Source organism: Battus philenor, unplaced genomic scaffold, assembly GCF_028537555.1.
Source record: "Battus philenor isolate CCGP_79_NKW_IND1 unplaced genomic scaffold, ilBatPhil1.0.hap1 SCAF_7, whole genome shotgun sequence".
NCBI classification, from domain to species: Eukaryota; Metazoa; Arthropoda; class Insecta; order Lepidoptera; family Papilionidae; genus Battus; species Battus philenor.
In genome coordinates, this window is record NW_027181737.1 from 12,207,355 (window position 1) to 12,232,063 (window position 24,709).

The following is a 24,709-nucleotide window of genomic DNA, read 5'->3' on the forward strand; positions in this document are numbered from 1 at the left end:
TATCTATCTATACTATGTACGTTCATTACGTCACCTTGTCTCTATGGAAAGACTTGCGACCTTAGGTTAGAAATACTATTAAGATTGATTACAACTCATATAATCAGTAAGAAAAGGACCAATATATAGCTACCTCCGCACATGCAGTCGTAGACGTGCAATAAAGTGCCCGCCAGCCTGCTGATAAATGCGCATGCGGCAAACAATGCGAATTACACAACTACCGATTAGTGCCAAATACAGAGTCTGGTGTAACATTACTCCTGAAGATGCCCCGTGGAGGGGTGAAACACGTGTTGAGTGATTTAGCGGTGGTAGTTGGCTTTATTGCACGACTACGACTGCATGTGCGGAGGTAGCGGGAGATATATTGGTCCTTTTCTTACTTAGGATGGACTTCCGCAAAATAACGCCTGATTTCATTTAAAACTTTTATAATCAACAAATTTATTTATATTTATCTTAATGATTTTTCTTAATTTTAACTTTAGCGATTAATATTCCCGAAATATTATTATTGACTCAATAGATATGGAAAAAAAAACAAATATTTAAATTATCGATAGAACTTGGAGTTACTGGCTTCATGTAATCCTAGAAGTCCTAGTTTATATGTTCAAGTGATGTTAAAAACTGTTTATTTTAAAAAAAATCGGTGAATTCGCTAGATGCGGCAGCGTACGACTGGTCATTAAAATATTCTTTGCGGGAAGCCTATGCAGGGATCTTTTTGGGTTGACACGATGGAGAGTAGCCTTCCGGACGCTATGAACTCTACCAACTGAATTAAATATTAATATTAATAATGATTCGCTATGTTAATGTAAGCGTGTTTTTGTAAATGTGTCTATAGAAGGAATTGTCTAATTGAGATAATATAGTCTAGATCTTTAAATAACTAGAATAACACTGATAGCAATGATTTAAAGTAATTAAAAATACCTTTTGTATACCATTTCGAAGGGCAAAAACTTTTTATAATTAGGATGTAAATATGTATAAAGAGAAACATTTACATCGTTCTGCACACAAGTCAATGTTATAAAACGCAAATAAAACTAATTCCGTTTATCGCGAATAATATAATAATTATACACTTAAAGACATTTCACGCTCCGGCCCCATGCGAAATTTGAAGAGAACGCATGTGACAGATAAAAAAGATAATTGTTAAGTCACGTTTTAAATCGTGAAATATGACATTCGTTGTTTTAATTTTTAAAACTATAACATGTGTCAGATGATTTTCGACTTACCATCTATAGTATGGGGTAAAAAGGCTTGAGGGCGGCCCAACACCACCGTCTATGGCTATTCAACTTTCAGAAAACAAAATCACTCCGTATAAATAATGCTTTTAGAAATATTGAATAACATAATGATAATGTGTTGAGAAAAGCGTTTTCAAAATTAAGATAACTACGTGTTATGATTGATTATTGTTTCGTAGCATTCCAACAGAAAAAAAAATTAATTTAATATATCTTGCTTAAAAATGAGCTAAACGTTTATCTCTTTAAAGCTTATACACCACATCGATTACAGCGGAAGTTTAAATTCCTCGCCTACGAAGGAAGAAATATGTATATATGTAGCTTATCACCGCCACCCGCAGAACACGTTGTGACCCCGACTGATGACACTCTTCGATTAACACGCACACTGCAAAGACGTAGATATCAATCAATTATCTGTTTCTATACGATCATGCTAAATATAAAGGGGACCGGAAATTAATGTCGCTTTAGTTAAATTCACACGACTATATTTTAACAGATTTTTATTTCTTCGTTATCAACAACCTTTTGCCATCTAGCACACAAATTTACAATGCCTGAGCGGTACAAATCAAACCCACCATAATAACCGACTCAGCCGAGGTTTGGCCCTCTCGGGCGTCCCTGTTGTCTGAATTCTGAGTGAGTATTATTTACGAGTGACAGCTGGTGCCGAGGCCCTGTCGTCGTTGAGCCTAATTACTCCATTAACCGCTGACCACTGACTTCCATTTTGTAAAATAGTCGTAAATAGTAGCTCGAGACGAGGCTCTCCCGGGAGCCCATAAGCTTCGTTACCTAAATAGAGATCTTTCGATCTCGCGGAACCTGCAAATGTCATTTGGGCAACAGGAACAGTTTCGTTCAAAAAAAAATCGATTTCTACATCGATTCATCGCGTACACCTTCAATACCAATTTACGTAAACGATCTAAGTCCATATAAAATTTTAGAACTGATAAAAATAATCTATGAACCTCAGTGTCCTTTTTATCAATAAAATGCAATTAAGTAAAAGTATTATAAATGTTTATATAAGCATTAAAATTGATTATTGCACTGAAATCATTATAATAGTATTGTTATACATTACGAGACGGAGTGATAAGTAATTAGCATTGATTATAAATAATAATAAATTGCATGCGGTCACATGAGCAGACACAGTGGGTTGAATCATGTGCCTTATCTATACAGAGTTGTTTGTTCTATTGTTTGAACTCATACGCCTACCGGTTAAGATATCGAAGATGTTTGTATAAAATTTACAGATAAAATCTTCCACAGCTATATGAGTAAAATTTAAATAAGATTTTCGGATTAATACAGTTGAGATTAGGAATTAGTTCTAAGACATGTTTTATTTATCCGTACAAACATAATACGACTGTTTGCAAGAAAGCTTCAAGTAAATAAAAGGTACAGGTGATCAAGTAGTCTTAAGCTTAAGCAGGGAGACACAATATTGTAATAGTAATAACAGTAATTTATTAAACTAGCCACATGGCCATCGGATTGGTAAACACACAAAAGCTTACAGTCATCCAACGAGACGGCTATGCTCTGGATTTGTCTACAAGTTCGAATTAAGAGTTCATAGTGTAAAAACTCACCATCACAACTCGAAACAGGACCTCCATTGCTGGATATAAACCCCTATATTCAATACTGCCTGCATCCAACGTCTTCCAGTGACTTTAATAAGGTCCTATGTCAACCTTATGAGTGGAGGTCCGACATTTGACGGTTCGAGGCACCCACTACAAAACCTTAAGGCTCCAGTAACTATCTTTTCTGCGCGCTATACGGCCTGCCGCAAATATACCCAGTTTTTAACATCGCGTTCAACGTATTAATATATTTAACATGAAAAATCTATCGCTGGCGTTTTTTATTCACTGAATAATCTATATTCACGACTAAATAATCATGAAATATTACATAACATTTAGTAAAATATTCTACGTCACCAAGTAGCTAACAAGTAATCCACGAGCATATGTCGCTTTATTGATCATAAATAATGAGTGGTTTTATTTGACAAATGACGTCAATGTCATGTGATATTTAATGCAACGAATTACCGAAGATTCGGCTGTTTAATCTTAATACTGTTATTCATTGATTATCGTAAAATAAACTACATATACTCGAATATATCTAATCTGTTACATCTATGATTGAAACCATATACATGTTTTATTTCAGTGATAAATGTTTTTCTATATTTTTTTAAATCTAATTACACTATTACAAACTTTATGACTAAAATCTTTTTTTATCCAAACAAAGTAAAGCATAACATAAGGGAGTTTTTTTAGACATAAAAATCAGAGATTTTCCCATTTGGTCGTCTTTATATAGATTTGCAACAATTAACCCCTATTTAATTAAATTATAATTATAAATACATAAACATATGTGTCGTGATTGGTTATAGGCGTTAAAGATTTAAAAGGTCGATGTTTGCTTTGACCTCGATTTCCTATCACTCTGTTTAAAGTGATCATTCTCTTTCGTATAATTACTAATCAAAAAATCATAAAGCCTTAAAAACTAAGTGACAGTAGTCTATCAACAGGGCTACATACTATACGCGGTTCAAATGCAGAAAAGGTGACAAATATCGAATTATTACGATAGGCGTATCAATATCGCAATAGAACGTAATGGTGACAGTGGGGTGTTAAATAATTACTGATTAAATCTATGTTCATTGAACTGTATTGACCACCGCGACAGTAAATCAACTAATCTAGCTATCAGCTAATGTTAACATAATCGTCATCAATATCAATGACCTTTGAATCGGCCCGCGAAGAAATTGTTTTGGTTTAATAACCTCTCTTGCACTTATCACATTTTGTAATAAACAAATGACGTATAAGTTCAGTTCAAACATTTGCGATACATGCAACAATAAACACGTATTCTCTATAAATAAACGTTTATTTATATATCTATTTGAACGATTAACTTGGTTGTACGTAACCATGGGTACAGGCACCACTAGACATGGTATCTATGTATATAGGAATGAATCCTTATATTGGACTCGCCATAATTTGAGAACTATTTTACCGAATTCATTCCTCTTCAAATACGCTGTAGAAGGTAGTAAAGGAAAAAAAGTCCTGTAAAATGTCATTTCACACTAAGAGCATTTGACAGTTTGCTATGAACTTCGCGCATTTGACTGTTCGTCACTAACAATATTCGTCGGTCAATATTTATCGATAACAACATTATTTATTTAACATTTTATCAATAAATAAAGTGATCAATTTGATTTTGCATTAATTTATTTTTTTCTACTTGAATGCGTCGGTCAATTACTTCAGACCAGTATTAAGTTTGGTAACACAGCTAGCATATAACGTAAAATTTGTAATTGTAAAAATTACTACTTACGTACTTGTGATTGTAAAAAAACAACTATTTACAACTTCTTAGCTAATGACTGACTCGTGATAAAATTATCAGTAAACTCAGGTAAACAACTACGTATTCGTTAAAACAAACAAAAAAGATATGAGTCTATATCATTAGTAAAAAAACAAACCCCGGAATACGGGATACGCCTATGTAATGATATATGTACGTAACAAATATCAAACGGTCGATCGAACCTACCATTTTTATGATAACTCGTCAATTATGTTGTTTATGTTTTTATGGCCCCCGCTATTGGGAGCCTCACATACCTATCTTGCCTCGTACATATCTTGTTTGGGACAGGGACTTTATTTACACATAATTTTTTCAGAGTTTTATCTTTATTCGACTCTCACTTTCATTCTTCTCAATTTCTTTTATTCTTTCCTTTTATCCTTCACAATATCTTGCAATTTTTGTTCTTTCATTGCTTCTTGCTTTCATCGCCTTCCTTTCCTCATCTTTTTACTCTTAGGTGGCTAGGTACATTTTTATTTTCCAATCTTAATTTTTATTTTTTGATATCACAAATTTGTTTGGATTTGAACTTTTTAATACATTGTAGACTTGTCTTATATTCTATTATTATTTGATAAGTACGTTTACATGTGCATTTATTTTATTTTTGGTTCCAGTTTTTCTATTTGGTTTAGTTCCTTTTAATAGCATTACTTACCATAACCATACTGGCTTATAAGCTTTATATTACTTTACAATCTTATGTCAGGGGTTCGATTCTCAGTAGGCATTTACGCCTTGTCACTATTACTCAAACGCCGAAGGAAAATATAATGAGTGAACATAACATGTCTCGGCTAAGCACTAAATAGGCTCTACCTTTTCAAATCTGATGAACAAGTAAAGAGCATTCATCATCATCATTTTAGCTGTAAGATGTCCATTGCTGGTGAAAGGTCTTCCTGTAGACTTCCAATAGTAATGACGAAAATCCAATAATATACAGTATTGTGCCGAAAGATAAAAGATAAAAACAATTTTGCTACTAATTTGAATTCTTTTATTGAATACTGAATACATGCAATACATATAAAAATGTTACAATGAAAATTAAATCGGTACATCGTTCTAAACTTCGATATTGTCAAACAATTTATATTTAGGCACCGCAATAAAACACGTGCACCCCTAAAAATTATTGTAAAAATTACTTATCTACTTAACAATACAATTAACACCACTTGAAAAAACTTTTTTGAATAATAGATAATGGTCTACTGCGATCAAAAACTGAAATAAAATTGGAATTCGGAAGGCAGGTAAATTTTTGGTAGGTTGGTAGAATTATTTATAACATTTTTTGTGTCTCAAACGCGTCAAGTTTTATTTCGATCGAAATCGCGCAATTTTTTGGAAAAAAGAAGCGTCTAAAAATCAACTCATCGTTCCGAAACCACCGTATTCGCCTGATTCGGCTCCATGTGACTTCTCTTTTCTGCAAAAGACCAATGATTGGACGCCATATTGACAAGATTAAGGAGTTAAAAATCAAAAAAGCATTGGCAAAAGCGCATTTTATCGAAAGGGTATAAAATAAATTTGGAAGAATAAATAAAGAATTTATATTTGATAATTAAATACATGCTTATTGATCACAGTATTATTTTTTAAAAATTATTTTTTTGAATATCGCGTTATTCAAAATCTGGTCTTGACTTATTTATTTATTTCATCCACCTGTCTCTACAATGTAGATTAAGTATTTTCTATCCAAAAGATCTTCATTCTTGGACTCAAATTTATATAGTTTCTGAAAAACGTGTGGGGAGCGCTAAAATGTCGCTTTACATTACATTTGAAATTGTAACATTTTGACAAATATAACACTTATATTATTGGTAACTATTACTTAATACACTTATATAAATAATAAAAAATATCAAATATAATTATATATTATACAAATATATAATTATATTTCAATATTATATTATTTCCTCAGCCTCCTCTTGGCCGCGATATTCTTAGGCACGGTACAGAGGTTTCGGTAGCACTATTAAACGCTTAAACATATGAAATCTATAATTATTGATGTATACATTTTAGATGGACCATATTTAACTAACATAAAAATTTCTTATATAAATATATAATCGCTGTTCATTACAAATTTTTGTTATATTTTTAACTAAAAATCCAATAAACTGCAATATTATACGAGTTACACTATTATAGGAGTTACGTTGGCATAACATACATAGGTTTATGTTTTAAAAAAAGGTTACATTAACTGCATTTAGCAATTTCGTAAATGAATAAATAACATCATATATGTGCACTTCAATAAGATACTGATTAATATTATACTGAGTAATAATACTTTATTGAGGTGATTATTTGCATTGTCTCAACTTTTTGACGTTTCGTTCTATGTGTGTGTGTACTTGTATGTATGCAACTTTACAATGTATGTCATTCAAGCGTCAGTCGTCGTACATGCAACACGTGTTCTCTGTTTGTTGGAAATTCAATAGTATTTTACGATTTCATTAGTAATACAGAATAAATTGATAATTTATTTCATTCGTGGTAATCGTTTCTGCCCATAGACACACACTGCAAGGGATAAGCCTACCCCAAAGATATCTATGAGGTGATATATCATAATCGACACGCAAGCGATTTAATTATATAAGATTTCATCCCGGGCGTCAAACACGATACGTACGATCACAAGTCTCAGTCCATACGGCTGGGCTAGCATTGCTCAAATACTATCTACAATTGGGATACAGTTGGAACCACTTATTAATAGTATATAATGAGTATATATTAAATAACATTGATTATTATAAGGGTTAAATTAACACTTATTTTATGTTTTCACATTGTAATTATTAATATATTGCAATATCACAACTAATGTTACACTTATATTGTCTGCCACATGTCTATATTCAGTCTTTGAATTATTTTTATTTATTCACTTTATTCTTGATTCATTTTATTTATTTATATCACTTAGTAATGCACTTAGTAATCCTTTAATTATGATTACTCTAAACACTTATTCATATGTTTTATTTAATCATATACTATTTATTACTATTTGTTTTTGTAAACAAATTACTTTAATATGATTAATACTTATTTCTTATTTTCTTTAATACCATCGGAATCTATATTTAAACAGATTCTATCAATTTTTCCAATTATAATTATCATTTCAGCCGCAGAATGTCCACATCTAGACATAGATTTCCATCAGGACCGGTTGGAAGCTGCCTGAGTCCAGAGTCTACCTCAACTAGGTCGTTGTGGGTTGACGTTCTGCGCTGCGCTTTTCAATCTCAGGTCTCCATTTCTCTTGATGCTCCAGCAGCTTACCAACTCTGCTTTGTATATACCATTTCAACTATCAATTATCACTTAACCTAAATCTTAGTCTGTAGATTGTTGGTATACAATTCACTTTAACCGTACCAATCACTAAGTTAACCTTGGTAAGTTGTATCCGAACTAGTACCATGGTCTGGTTCATCTACGTTCGTACCAGCTTGTTCTTCTGCAGAAATGACACCGGGAAGTAATATATATCGCGCTTGTCTGAAAAGAAAAAGAATGTCTTTTACAATTTCATTGTTGATTAAAAAATATTTTCAATGTCCTTAAGATATTATAATACATCTAGAAAGATTGTTTATGCCAGTTTTATTTAAAAAAACACTTTCGCATTTACGTGCAAATAAGTAATCATCAAACTGTCCTCCTTTTTACCTCTACATTTATATTATTGCTATTTAAACAAACTTAAGTATTTTAAGCCAGTAGTTTTACTAAAAATTACAAATTATCAACAGATGACACGATTTATTAACTGGTTTATCTTGAGCCACAATCCTCTCCCTTAGATATACAACAAGACCAACTAAAAGCGGTCTGATTCCAGCGTCTTCGTCATGTTACGCTGCTTAGACATCCGTGGTCTCTACTCCACAACCTTAAGGCTCCTGCGGCCATCTGTTCCATAGCAACTTCTACTTCTCAATTAGCTGGGCTATATCGATTATTTTCGTTGGTCTACGGATCTCCTTATTCGATCCTGTAGCCAAATCCCGAACATAATACTCGCGTACTCGTTGAACGCCTGTGAGTTTCCCAATAAGACCTAAGGCGAACCACGTTCAGGTGCAATATATCTTCATCGGCAACACACGTTGATCGAATATATGTATTAATGCTCAATATCTCTTAAGTACTAAGACACTAAACATTTTAATTTTAGTTAAATTTATATGAAAGTTCTATCTACATTCATAACATTTTCTGTTATTTCAGTCACCTAAACAAGCAAATAAAAAGTTTTTTTTTAAATTAGTGGCAATTTTTTTTTTCGAATTAATTTATTTATCGGTTGCTGATATTTTATTTGGAAGGTTTTTTTATCATAATTTATATGACTATGTTACATATTAGTTAGCTATCGTTCGTGAATCGTATACACGAATAACAGATTTAGAAACGATGAATGATTTTCTTACAAATCTCTTCTATTCCACTGTAAGGCATAGGTATTCCCGAAAGATATTTTATAGGGGGATATACGATAATCGCCCAGCTTGGCAAGAGAGTTGGCGATCGCAGTGTGATATTATGGTACGCAGAGGACGTAGTCCATCTTCTAAAACTTCTTTATGAGCAGCGGCAATCCTATATATATAATGCACAAAGTGTGAATTATATATCGGGAATCGAATCCGCGACCTCCGATTTTAAGTCTCAGCCCTTGCCTCTGGGATACCACTGCTTTCGTAACCGGTAACCTTAGCTGTAGCTTTATAAATATAGTTTTGATTATTATATATTACACTCAAATAATCAAAACTTGTAGATTTTATTGAGTGATTTATAATTAATAAGGTTCTGTCCCTTCTTCTGACAAATAATTTAAAAATTAATTCATTTAGAGGTTTCCGAACAAAGGTGGAAAACTATTTAATATTGTATTACATTATATTCAATTATTGGCTGTATAACAGTCGATACGTATTAAAGTAACTCGATTCGCTAATATGTGGGATAGGGTTAAAATGGAAACACAGCAAAATCCAAATAAATTTATTGATTCAAAAAATACATTATCAAATAATAACTAAAATTAATTCGACAAAAGAAATCATTTAAAATTCATATAAAGTAATTCGCCCATTTATTAACCTGGCAATGATTTTCCTGATATGTAATTAAAGTTTTTCTTTGTAGTATCTGTGAGTTTTCTATAGCCACACTATATTGTCCAGACAGAGTGTAACTCAATGTATAAAATTATGAAGTAACATATTTAAACACCCAACTGACATTAATAGGTCTATCACAATTTAATACATAGAGTTTCGGAGTTTCTTACCCAAGTATATTCCGTGTCTAAAGTGAAATGAAACCTTTTTATTTGCCTAAAGTAAAGGAAGAAAATCAAAAATGCAGAGATAATTTTATTCACATTTTAATATAAAATGTGTTCAGTTGATCACAGATCAGTTTTCAAAATGACTTGGTCATTCAATAACAATAATTAACAAATTCATTTAAACATTTCACATTTCCAACAGACAACCGGAAATAAATAATTAATTTTATTTCTTTATTTCTTAACGGAACCATAAGATTGAATAGTTCGGGTGGGATCAGTTCATTAAACAAATAAATAAATGGCGAGCCTAACACTACGAAATATTTTCTTCATAAATAATTAGTTATATTGCAAGCTGTCAAGTGCCAAAGACTGGTCCATAGATTATATAAGACACAGGGTGGCGACTGGTAATAAATTTATAAAAATGGCTAAAATAAAATCTTTAGAAAATAGCTAACGGCCGTCTTTTACAGACTAATAAATAAACAATTATTTTTTATCTTGGAATGCTTTGCTCAAAAGCAATGGCAGTAAACGTTTTACAAGGCCTGATCTCATTTCTCTTCGAATCTGTTTCAAACACTTTTTATTTCCTTGTTTTATGTGCAAAATAATCGGTAATGTGCACTCATTGGACCACAGTATTATAACCCTGACAGCTGGTCTTCAGTCTTCATCACGCCTTGATGTCCAGGTCGTACTTTTTCTCATCGGCATTCCTAAAAATGTCCAAATAAAATAATAATTTCCAAGACCACTATAACTCACATCCAAATTATCAACCATAATTTTAATTTAACTTTTACATTACTTGAGACGTAAACACAGACACTATTTTAACTGGCAACACAAGAGAAACGTCGTACAGACTATAACAAAGTGTGCAGACAACAAATAGATTAGTTAGTAAAAGTGACAGACTGAGAAGAAAATATTAAGTCAAAGTATTTACAGTTTAGTTAAGCTCGTAAGTAATAATTGTAATTTGTTTTATCATTCAGGTTATCACCGCATACATACCAATAACTGACCATAAAGTAATCCCGGCCTTCACCACTTGATGTCATATTCGAGCCCTCGTCACTACTGTCAACAATCATAAATTCCCGCCCCTCTCTGAAAATGTCAACCACAAATATGTTTCCTTAACCGTTTTTGTTATATTAAAAACACAAGCGTCGCCATTTTGGCGTCCTTCGAGAATGTGAACACGCGTTGAAAACTTTTGCGTCCCGATAAAAGCGATGAGAGCGTCCCATTTTCATGAATGATTATATCAAATGAAATTCTTCTGCGTACTGTTATTTACTTTTTTTTAGTATACTGTTACACGATTGTATTATCTTTCCGTATTGCGAATCCAACAGTTTTTGAATATGAGTAAAATTAAATATTAAATTTCCCAAAATCTATTTATTTTTCCATGTGTACCAAAAAACAATTTTCAAAATATATATTTAAGGTCTGTTATGTTTCATATTTCTTAGATTTGAAATTATCTATTGTTTGTTATGTATATGCAATAAGACATTTGCTTCTATGACAATAAAAAAGGAATTTCTCAACTCCTTTTTATTTTTTATTCACGATTCTTTCTTCTTTATTCGGTATGTATTATAATATTCCGTATGTCCTTTTGTATGTTATTGGAGCTATATCATATTTCATCATTTTTATTAACTTATTTCTATTACACTTCTTCACTTTAAACATATATTTCTCTTAAATCATACTGCTGTCTTTTTCTTCTTTAATATTCACATCATTCATATAAATCTTTAACATATTACTAATTTCACAATCATGCTTAATATTTTGTTCAGTGTATGTTTAGTAAATACTCCGACGAATCCTTTGTGATGAACTTATATTATAGACACTTCAAAACCAACGAATTTAATTTAAGGACTATCCCATGATATACATATAACATGTTGATATTAATCTCTTTCCTTTTATTTTTTTATTGAACGAAATTGGAATCCGTATTACGTTTAACAATAAATGCAATTGATTTATTTGTGAGAAGGTATAAAAATGAATAAAAGCTGAGATTAGTTAGCCGCTGCCTTTGATATTAATAAGTCCACCAATAAAAGCATAGACGTGAAACATTAAGCGAGATGTTTAGAAGATAAAATGAAGAATCGGAAAGCTTCCATCAACCACAGACGTGTATGTTACCGCGTTACATTGAGACAATTATTGATGAAATTAAAAAAGTGATTGTTCACAAAACTTCAATTAGTTATTAACTCGATTTATAAAGCAATATACCTTTGTGAAGTATCGACTGAAAATGCTTTAAAGGTGTGATATATAACTCATTTGTTACCGTTTTTTTTTTTGAGTTTCTTACACCTATTATCAATCAACCTGTATAAAGTGATCACTGTGAAATATGTTACATTATTTATTTTTATCTATTGCACAGCGACAGTATTATAATTTATAGCTGTATTAGTCTGCAAGGACAGACAGCGCACAATTTTTTTTTACTATATTAAAATTACGATTGGTTGTACCGTACATTAATTGGCACCAAATGTCATGTACACAATCACCCCTTTAAAGCCTTTACACCTATAATCAATCACTCTATATGTTTAAGATGACTATATAAGTGTATAGGATGACAATTTCTATCCATTAAAAATCCCTATAAACGTAAAAGATTATTATAGAAAAAATTACGCGGTAACGTACACGTCGTCAACAAAATACATAGAACAAAGAATACCTGTAGAAGACGTAGTGTTGCAAGATGAAGAATATATCAAACACCAGACTAAAGAGACCGAGACCGAACTTGGTCGCGTCTCCGAAGAAGGAGATCCAGTCGTTGTAGTTGTATGCGTTGAGCGCCATCTGTAGGATGGAGAGAAAACCTCCCACGAAATCCAGGAAAATGTTGCCGATGCTCCAGCCGACGGTAGATTTTCTCTTGTAGTTCATGTACGCCTGGAAATTTAAACAAAATAATATTAAGTTCGTTTTTTTTAAAATCGTCTGTTTCCTATATTAAGACATATGTTCTCATCATCATCATTTGAGCTATAGGCCATCCAATGCTGGTCATCGGCCTACCATATAGATTATCAATAAAACCGAATGGATGCGACCTGCATCAAGCATCTTTCGACAACCTTAACATGGTTGTCCGTCCACCTTGCAGGTCCTGCGATGTGTTTGGCGGTCCATGTGGTTGGGTCATAAGCTCACGTCGTCATCTCAACAATAGGCCGTCAAATACTGGACATAATCATCTAACGTCTTGTGACAACTTAAACAAGGTTTCTAATAGTTCAAGCGTTACTTTGCAAAAGTCCACCATAAGTAAGAAAAGTACCAATATATAGCTACTTCCGCCAATGCAGCAGTAGTCGTGCAATAAAGTGCACCGCCCGCTAGCCCGCTTATAAATGCGCATGCGGCAAACATTGCGAATTACACAACTGCCACCGTTAAATCACTCAACACGTGTTTCACCCCTCCACGGGGCATCCTCAGGAATAATGTTACACCGATTAGTGCCAAACACAGTGGCTTTGTGGTCTCTCTGTAGTCTTATCAGCAGGCTGGCGGGCGGTGCACTTAATTGCACGACTACGGCTGCAGTGGCGGAAGTAGCTATATATTGGTCCTTTCGTTATTTAGCAAGGATGTCTAACCACCTTGTGAGTAGACGTTCCACGCGATGCTCGGTGAACCTGTCTGGTCATATGTTGTCATCAACATCATCTCAACCATAGGGCGTCTACGACTGCACCTAGGCCTCCCTAATATATTTATAATAGTGCCGTTTGAAATCGAAATTAATTCAGCGAATTCCGATGACTTTTACAAGTTCGTCTGTCCACCTTGTGTGTGGAAGTCCTTACGGTCTTAACCCATAATTCTGTAAAAACAAATGGTTCATATTCACTAATCGTTAACTGGATCGTCATAAAGCATAGCTCTATCGACTAATCAAATTGAGCCCCAAGGGACAAAAGCTTTGTGAAAATAAAAAAAAATTCCCACCTGTGGCACGTATTTAATAAGTGTGATGCAGAGCTTAATATAGCTGCAGATGTACAAGAAGTCCAGCCATTCGATCTTGCCACCAGCTCCCAAGCCGGCCGTCACTATGGCAATCACCATGAACCCTCCAAGTATACTCCGCCCAGTCATGGATACTCGTTGGTCCTCGCGCTGAAATTGTTTATTATTCGTAATCATTGTGGTTGACAAGATCCACAACAACAGAGATGTGAGGAAATAGTGTTTTTAATAACCAAGTGTATAAAATTACGAGGAAGCTTTTGAAAACTTTAGGTGTAGTCTTGCTAAAGAGCGGCAATATATAATTAACTCTATCTGCGCCCCCGTTGAGAATCGCAGCCCAGACATTAGACGTTACTTAAGTCACTTTATGTAACTTGGATTCACTTTGCAAGTGCCGGGACCGAGTCCGATCTCTTTGGAGCTGATAACCCGCATAGCAGGTTTAAGCAGATCTAACAATGCATTGACTTCACGATACCTATACAAAACTTTAATGGTCTAATCAATGGTGCTTTAAAAATTTCCAGATATGACCTAATGTTCGCTTCTGGCAGACTCTTCCTTCAAAGATAAAGATAAAATTCGTAAATTGTAACTTTTAACAGAACTCTTTTAGATCATCCACTTTATATTGTTTATATTTTATTTTTGACTCTACACTCTTCGAGAGGTGTTATAGTTCAGGAGAAAAAGCAGGAAGAAACTCCACAGTAAGACATCATTTAATAAAGTTTAATACAGATTTGTACATATAATGTCAGATCTAGCCTTGATGAAATCAAAATAATCAGGCTACATCACTCAAGAATTCTTATCATTTAAATGTTTTTAGCAGGTTATAGACAGATGTCGCTACTACCTTAATCGTATACAAATTCACCATGAATTTATTTCTAGTCACTTTATTGGATAAGTCGTAGTATGCGTATTAATTTTAGTTGTCATGTCTTTAGATATATTTATTTCGTGGGAAATATTAAGTTATGTAAGTTGTTATAATCTACTTGAAAATAGAATAAGTGTGCTCTAAAAGACGTCACAACTATATCAGCATAATTCCAAAGACCGAAAAAAGTAATAAAGTTTATTTGATAATACAGTAAACACCATTGACAGTTCGTTTAATTCATTCTATAATTGCAAGCAGCATCAAATTTTAATAATATACTAATTCTGTTTAATATATCCTCACTTGTATAAGAAAAGTGTAACGCTGTGGAATATTTTTGGCCGAAACATCACCATTACTACTAAACAGTTTCTTTAGTACTTATCTATTGTTTCTATGCCTATAATTACGCTGTTATTTTTAAAAATTGTAACATGTTTTGTAACTAAACTGACGTACAAAATCATTACCGTAACCAGTTCTGTGCAATAGCTTTGAATAAAATAAACCAGATGACTCAGCAAAAACTCCGCACCAGCCAAACAAGCGAAGAGCCAACAAAAACCGCTATTAATTCATTATAGGCAGTAAAAACTTAATTCCTTCTATCTTCGAATAGCTTTAAAGTTTTTTGTCGTGACAAGCAACAAGGAAAATGCGAATTACGAGTCTACTACAGTTGTGAACACTACACTGGGTAGCCTTGAAATATGGTAGAATGCAATCGTTATAGGTATAATTTATACCGAACTGACAACTGTTACACTTGGATGATCTACAAACACATTATTATTAAAGATCAAATATTTTATGAATAGAATTAATCAAGTCGTAATAAAATAAAAACAAAAATAATAAATGGAAAAATTATTTAATATTAAATATTAATTAATCCCCAATATGGCAAGATACGAGTGAGATACGTTGCGTTTTACAATTCGCGTTAGACTAATGTACTATGTAATTAAAGTAAATTCTTTAAAGTGTATATTTGTATAATATTTAATGAAACATGCAATTAACACTGTCCTGTCAGTGATGTCCGATCATTTCATTACGCATTATTTATTGCATTAATCCATGAAGACGATTTAAAATTACGTATATAAACTATTGAGAATAGTTTGATCCGTTTTACAAGGTGATTGTTTATTGGTGTAAAAGCTTTAAAGAGGACAATGTATATTCAGTGCATTCAGTGCATTGGTCCGCATGATGTTTTTAAGTTTATGTCTATTTCCAACCGCTTGTATATTTTATTAGTCTGAAATGTGTTATATTATTTTTTTTTTTGCTTTGGAATGCGATAGGTTAGTTAACTTCTGACCGTACAAAATCTATGACAGATAGTAAACATAATTAATTTCAATTTTTTTACTATAATTTCGTTATTATGTGTAAAGTCATATAACGAAGCAACCTGTATACATGACAAATTATTTCTACGATTACAAAAAGATTCCAAATATATCTTATTAATAGCTAATTGATTTTGCTCAGCGTGTCTACAAAAACATAATTTTTTTCTATACTAAATATGTCAAATTTGACATATGTATGTACACGCGATGACATATTTTTCAAGCTTCTTTCAGACTTTACCATTATAGGGTAGTACACTTGCATCTCATTATTGAGGATCGTGACCCTTTTTGGAAAATTCGTCGCTAAGTTCTGGCAATTAAATCCATGTAACATTGTTATGTTAACCTCATTCTTTGATTTAACGTTTTATTCGTGAAAACGACAACGATGCGTTAGTTATATAAAGGCATTTTGATATAAAATGTTAAAATAAACGAGATAAACCAAGATATGTAGGTAATACGTATGAGCCAGTGTTATAGATAAAAAGATAAACACACAACTAAATTATGTTTGCAAGTTGTAATGCAAGCAACTGCTTACTCAATGACTGATTTAATTATTAAATTTATTTTCCTGGGTATAAAACCTTAAAACATACCCGTTTATCATAATTTGCACATAGTAAATATAGTACACCGTTTTGACGTTAAAGCGGTTTTCCCAGACTTTCAAAATACACCTGGTTCCGGTGGACCCCCTGTACCTAGATTACTACTATATTCCCAAAACCCGATAATAAATATGAAGATTAAATCTGACTTCAGAATACTAAGTTCCAACCAAGAATTAATAACTTGTAAGCACACACGCCAAGTCTCATTTCGTCCCTTGCATGTCTAAACGTGCGTTGCGGACGGCAGCGGTGCTATGCAAGTCTCAACACATACTGTATATGAAATATGCAAGGTCTAACTTGTAACAGCCGCTGAGCTTCTTATGTAACATTTTAGTGATTAATTATCGAAAGAAAATAGATTTTTGAGAACCCCGCTTACGAATTATGAACCCGCATTTTAGTCTCGCCAACGTAGACCCCTGTAGAGTCTCCCTTGGACCCCTAGGAGATCTCCTGGACCAGTTTGGAAATTAAAACTTTATAGTTTACTGTGATAGTAGTATTTTATATACTCTTACTCATCACATTACTGAAAAAAAAAACTTTTTGAAAGTAATAACCGAACTTGAAACCTAATCTTCTTTTAGTCCTAATATTTTTTTCGATGGAAACCCACTGCAAGGCATAAGCCTAGCCCAAAGAAGGCAACGATGTCTAGTCCTATGCTGCCAGCATCCACTGACTTCCCGCGACCATAACCACGTCGTCGGTCCACTAAATGGGGTTTTACCCACGTCGCATCTACGAGCTCGTGGTCGCCATTCGACAACTGGGCGACCTTGAGGCTTCATATGATTCTAATACTAATATCTATCTCCAAATAACAACAAAAGAAAATACGACGACTAAATAAAATATATCTCATCACCAGTGACGAAAATGCACTTCGATAAAACATGATAGCAATGAATACTGGAAATATTTTAAAACGACATCGAGAGAAATAATCTCACATACTAATACACGTACCTCGTATAAAAAGCATTGCGTGATTGTAATTAGCGTAGCGAAAGCAGCGTGAAGTGAAAAGAAAACATCGTTTAGCTGCACCGGGTTCACACTGCGAGGATGCCGGCTGAGATACTCGGCCTGGAATGAAAATAGAAAACATTAATGAAATATTCGTACAAATTGCCGTGGAAAAGAATATGCTCGGGATTTCTCTGTGAGATCAAATCCGATACAAGGTCCGATGAAAGAAAGTAACCAACGTAGCCAAACGGATTGACAGGTTGAAATGACAGTGGGCAGGTCATACAGGCTGCCGCTGGAGCCTTAAGGGTCTGGAGTTGAGACCACAGGCCGGCAAGAGCAGTCTAGGACATCCACCCACAAGGTGAACAAGTTAAAGTCAAAAGGGAAGGAAATTTACAGGAGCGGCTTATCTCCAGCTGTGGACGTCCCAATGATGAAATATCGATGATAAAAAACAAATAGAAAGATATAATAGAAAAATAACGACAAAGAATGACATTAAGACTCTAGTTTAAGACAGATAAGACATACCGATAAAAGTCAAAGATATAACATGTCGAATAAAATGACATCAAGGCCGACTAATCAAATAATCAATGCCACGAACCTGTATTTCTTTTGAGAAGTATAATCCACAGTTAAAGAGAGAATACATGGTGAAGCCCATTATGTTGAGCGCCAGGAAGTCGAAGTTGAGACCGACGACACTCCCGCGTTTAAAGTTGATATAGATCTGAGGGTAGAACGACACAGACCATGCGGCGAAGTAAATCCATCCCATTATGTACGATATGACGCTGATTGTCCTGGAGTGCATGACTGTAACGCGTAGGAACACTGTGCTGAGGCTGAAAGAAATACATTTAGTGTTACTTCCAATGCTACAGTATGGGAAGTATGGAAAACAATGAAAGACATTGTGAAGGATGAAAGATGAATATGGAAATTAAATAAAATTATGTGAAAATTATAATATAAATAAAGACCCTGTACACCCATGATACGGGTTGAACGAGACAACTCAAAAACGGGGCCATAAAAATGCTACAGTAAAGATTCGTTTACACTGGGGCAAATTTACTAAACCTGATGTTAACAAGTCAGTCAGAGGCATATACGATTCCTAATAAGTTACAAATCATTATTACTACTCAGGAGTAATGGCGAATTTGAATGTTATAATTTGGAACAGATTTTTTTTAATACAAGATTTCGTTATCAAAACAGAATACAGAGATAATTTTAGGAATTTCCCAAGAATACATTGAACACGATTCTAATAATAAGTATTTATCATAAGCATAATAATTATGAATTATTGTTACTTAATCATCAGATACATTTAATCTTTTTAGAGATCTTGTATAAAATTTCCATTTAGCAATGATTCCGTGGTGCACTGTGTACTCATATCTTTAGATTTTCTGTAGATGTAATGATTTTAATGTTAACATCTCTTACGAAATTATTATAATGTGTATGTACCATTGCGTATTGCTTTGTAAAAATGTCCCATAGTAATCAACGAATCACATTACGAACATGCGATTTTAAGAATTTTACTTCTCGTTCCTTATAATAAACATCTTTACAAGTGTACTTACTTCAGAGATCCTGCCGGAGTGGCGTTAAAAGTTACTTCAGAATGCCCTGGGCTCTTGCCGTATGCCCAAATATCATGTGTTATCTCTGCGGTATCATTAGGATCAGCTGTACCGGGTATATCAAAAGACGGCGGAGACAGCTGAAGAATGTCTGGATGTTGCACTTGAGACGCGACTTTAATGGCATCTTTGGATTCACCGCTGAAAATTTAACTTGAACTCAGTTCGGTCACTTAATTTTGAGCAGTGCTAATCTTGTTGTTTATGAATACAGTTGTAACAAAAAGCCAGCGTTTATTTTATTAAATATATATGTTCAAATATTACCACTGCTTTACGATAAAAAGACAGAAATCGAACTATCTTAGAACAAAAATTTAAATAACTTGCGACCTATATGGACTTGTCTCGTATGGTCTTTATATTACAACAGAGGGAACAAAACAGACAGTTAATAATCTGTTCATTATATAACTTCATTCTTAACTTTTTAAGCAAAATTAAGACACAATCTTTTCGCAAATTCCACAAAATATGTTACGTTCATTCTTGGATTCTAACCGTCTATCATGAACTTCTAAACCAAAACTTGGGTTCAAATTGTTAATCTCTATTATTATTAATACTATATGCTTTTATTTAAATAACAGTAGATGTAATAGAAGAAAAGGTAGACAGAGAAAAAATGAGAGGGTAAAATCAAACATAAATCAGAAATCTCAATATTCAAAAACCATCAGAATGTTGTAGGGAGGTCTTAGCCAAAGTATAAGCCGACATCAAATATTAGATACTGGATGTGTGAAAGTAAAAATTTAAATAAACTTATATATGTTGAAAATTATATTAAAGAAGTTATAGATTATAAAAAGAAAACAATGTAGAAGTGTTGGTAATGAAGGCTTGTTATATTTATTGTAAATTTATTTAATTTTGTAGGATTAAACCGTTTAATTATTATAAATAGATGTATTTTTGAACCACTTACATTTGTACCATATGAAAGAGGCGGTTTTCATCTACGAGTATATTCAGATCCGTTGAATCTAAATACATGATTTCTATTTGTCCATATGCGCTCGGCAGACCTAGATAGAAAGTGTTAATTAAACTTTTATGAAAGTAGATAAATCACAGGTTTAATAGCGTAATTTAAGCTGACGGTTCAGGTACTGACATGCAGTAATATCGATTGGATACGTTCATTTAAGAGTGAGTCGTTAATCTCTTCACGCTGTAAACGAATTGGAAAAGAAAAGTAATTTCGTAAAATCTAAGATTAGACAATTCGTTCTGAAATTCAGATAGATTATGAATATCTGTGATGGTAGTTTTTTAACACAGATTTACCAGTTAAGTTAGACAAGAGGCAATACTCAATATGATTTGATTCGGACACGTGATATTTAATTCGGAGTAAATCTGGTAATCTATTTTTTTATATTGGACAAATGTGTGTACGTGACATGGCTACTGACACATTTCCACACCTTGTAACAAAGTCATATGAGTCGCATTACCAAGTTTAATATAAAGATTTATTATTAATTCACTACGCTTCCGTGTTTATAATTTAAATATCTTCCGTATAATATTCGATTTTCTTTTTCAACGGCGGTCATCATCATTATTATTTTAGCCGTACGACGTCCACAGCTATCCACTATTTTCATGAACGCCATCGGAGTCTTTATTTGTACAGATTCTTTTATTTTCCACTTATCATTATCACCATAATCATTTTAGCCGTAAAGATTCCACAACAGATTTCCAATAGGACCAGTTACAAGCGGTCTACAACCAGCATGCTCATACAACCTTAACAAGATGGCTTTCTTCTTTTTAAGTAGACGTCGTGCGCTGCGCTTGTCAATTCGGGACCGTCTCTCCAGGAACTTAAGGGTTTAAGCGACGGTTCAAGTGGAAAAAATATTGAAATTTATTTTCAATTAGTAGACAATCGAAATTTACTTACCAATCAAAAACACGCCTATTATAATCTGTATCCAACAGTTACTTAATCTATGACTAGATATTTCGGCGGCACCGCTTGAAAATTTAGTGGCTCGAATGTGCGTCATTTTGAATTTTATACCGCTAACCTGTGAACAAAACAAAAAAAAAGTAAACATCGTGTCTTTGACACATTTTTATTTTATTTTTCATTTAATATAAATGCGCTAACATTCGTGACAAATTAATATCAGGTTGAATTACACGCTATATCAGCAAATAATACACGAAATGCACACAAATTTTCACCGCTATCGAAAGTTAAACAGCAATTCGTATAAAACTCACAAGTTTTGCAGGAAAACTCGATAAAAATAACGATCGCCAATATTTACGGCCGCCAAATAAATTGGTAAAACCGATTAAATTTCGCGATTATGCATGTAGACGTAATCATATCAGACAGGATGCGAATTATAGAAAACACCGTATTATCATATTCAGTTCAATTAAATATCGGAGAAATATAATGAGAACGCAAACCAAGCGGTTTACAGACAAATATCTTGCTGCTCTGTAATAATTTTAGTTTAAGTGTAAACACTGTAGGGGCGAATACATAGTTTATAGTGCATAGCTCATCGTGACCAATCATTCTGTATAAAGTGATTACTTTAAAAAAAAATAATTACTCCCATTAAAATACGACATAACATTTGGTTATACATAATCTTCAAGGAGTGACGGTAAACAATAATTAATTTTAATAAGTAGTTATCTGTATTTTAAAATTACTTTTTCTTACTATAATATAATTACGTTATTTATTATTTTGATTTTTGTATTGAATATATCACATTTTAATTGACAGCAAATGAACTACACATTCACCCCTTTAAAGCTTTTTTTAGGATCATCCTGTATATGCCTTGACACAAAAAAATCGAGAAGGATTAATCGTGGAACAGTGAGAGTCACAACTCTCACCCTTGAAAAACCTCTACTACTTATCTAAAGAATGTAAAAAAAATATGTATAAACTTGAAGAAATTCAAAGTAACAAAGTCTGTGTAAACCAAGGTAATCGTCGTGGACGCGAATGGCATCAAGGAACTACTGAATCCTTGTTGCACGCCTGCCAACAATTTGTACAGAGTTAGAATTAGGTACAAACATATTACACAACATACAACACATACTAATATAATATTGTTTACACAAATATTTAAAACCAGGAAGATATCCAAGCATTTGCGTGTAAACTAGTGAATGGTTAAGACGGTTTAACAATTTATTGTATTCAGCATAAATAATAGGGTAATTTATTAGAAACACGTGGCCATAATATATACTATTCATTACCAATGTTCTATGCTGGTCATTGCGCAAATTGCATTTACCCGTATATTACTTAAAACATTCGTAATAAATTTTACTTTGTTTCATATAATGAACGCAATAATTGTCTAACATTAAAAAACATGCATTGTTTTAAAATTGATTTAATAGAAAATGAATCTATCTTTTTTATCTATTAAAAAGTGTCCGTTTATTTTGTCCCCATTCCTCTGAAGTGTTACTGTACCTTTGACAGACCACCTCGATCTCAAGTACGGAAACTACCTTGAGTGTAAGGATATATTTGCTGGTAAAATAGTGGGTGTCTGGAATAAGATCAGAGGGTATTTCAAACCGGGACAGTTGCTTTCTCTGTGTGAAGCTCCCATCCGGACATATTTAAATACCGCTGCCACCTTCAGTATGTTTCCGCTTAATACCAGCCCGAAACTCCTGATTTGGTAGAACGGCGTGCTGTTCGACTTGTAGATGATAATGAGTTAATTTCTAAGAAACAGCCTCGAACATCGCAGGCGAGAAGCAAATCTGATAGTTTTTTACGGGATTCATATTGATAAATGCACTGCGAAAATTTACGACTTTATCCTATCCTAAATTCTTCCTGAAAATATATATTATCTCAATAAAAAGGTTATATCAATAAAAAGGTAAAAATAGGATACAAGGGGTATATTTTAAAAATTATAATATATTTATAAGCAAAAAACATTTATTACATGTTTTTAAACCAATTTCCAAACATTTTGTATAAAATTATAACTCTGAAGTGTATTACATTAATATTTTTTCTATTGGAATACGACAGCCCAATAACTTCTGACAATACAAAGTGTGCAGAGACAGATAGTTTATAATAACTAACTTTAATACGAGTATGTAGTAATCTGAATTTCCAAAACGGATTTTCTTACATTGTTTACTTATTTCTAAAATCATAGATTTTTACATAGGGCGTACCACATTTTAACTATCAGCAAATTACATCACCCCTTTAAAGTTTTTACACCGATACTCGATTACTTTGTATAGAAATAATCAGATAAACATGTTAAAAATGGCAATAGGTTGACCTACGAACGAAATAAATCCATCTATATATAAATATCTTGATAAAGCCGTCTAACAGGCTAGCGTATAAAACAGGTATAATCGTATTCAAGAACTACCATTGCTTCTAAAAAAAATATAATCAGAAACCCACATCCTAATGATGTATATTGACTTGGTTTCAAAATAGACCGTTAAAGTATCGGTTCTTAATGAGAAGATTAAAGGCTGGTTCATACAAACAGCTCAATAAATATATGATACTAATAAGATAATAGCTTATGGCAATAACATGGAACAGCCCTATACATGCTATTTATACACGACGTTAAAAAATTACGAGCGAGGTAGTCTGGTTCTCTTGATTACCATCAACATTTTCGATGTCGATTATAATCGAGTAGCAATGAACTTTACTGGTATGAAAATAATTAAGAGCTGATTGGTCTGGCATACGAGTACCTTGACAAAAGTATCACTTTATACATGGACCTTCTAGCTATTGTATTACTTGGTATTTCATTTTACTAGTTACAGATAATGGTTTATTTTTGTTAAAACCGATTTTTAAAAAAAAAATAATTATAAGGACAAAATATATTTACGTGTTAAATCAATAGCGTGCTATTTAGCTTGCAGGCTGTTAATTCAACTTGCTAATCCGCTGACTACGTCTGTTACTCTCCTTTCATCTAAGGGTGTCCTGATTCCTGATAGTCGCAGAGATCTTCAAGTTCAGGAGAGGAGACTGCAGACTGGCAAAAACAG

At 33.1% G+C, this 24,709-nt stretch overlaps 1 protein-coding gene across 4 annotated transcripts in view; it reads right to left on the reverse strand.

The window, feature by feature from the left end:
- Positions 1-6,913: 6,913 nt before the first annotated feature.
- Positions 6,914-24,709, reverse strand: part of Ctns (Cystinosin) — a 52,382-nt gene continuing 34,586 nt past the window's right edge. For 2 of the 4 annotated variants that reach the window (XM_068774399.1, XM_068774397.1), the window contains 9 exons: positions 21,558-21,684; positions 20,571-20,670; positions 19,583-19,783; positions 18,586-18,826; positions 17,973-18,092; positions 14,107-14,277; positions 12,824-13,044; positions 11,104-11,199; positions 9,775-10,802 (listed from right to left, as the gene is read on the reverse strand). In XM_068774399.1, coding sequence (XP_068630500.1) covers positions 10,760-10,802; positions 11,104-11,199; positions 12,824-13,044; positions 14,107-14,277; positions 17,973-18,092; positions 18,586-18,826; positions 19,583-19,783; positions 20,571-20,670; positions 21,558-21,663 — 1,299 coding nt within the window. In that variant the 5' untranslated portion in view covers positions 21,664-21,684 and the 3' untranslated portion in view covers positions 9,775-10,759. Of the gene's footprint in view, positions 8,277-9,774; positions 10,803-11,103; positions 11,200-12,823; positions 13,045-14,106; positions 14,278-17,972; positions 18,093-18,585; positions 18,827-19,582; positions 19,784-20,570; positions 20,671-21,557; positions 21,685-24,709 lie in introns of those variants that run through there. The other 2 variants (XM_068774400.1, XM_068774401.1) reach the window with 2 other exon arrangements.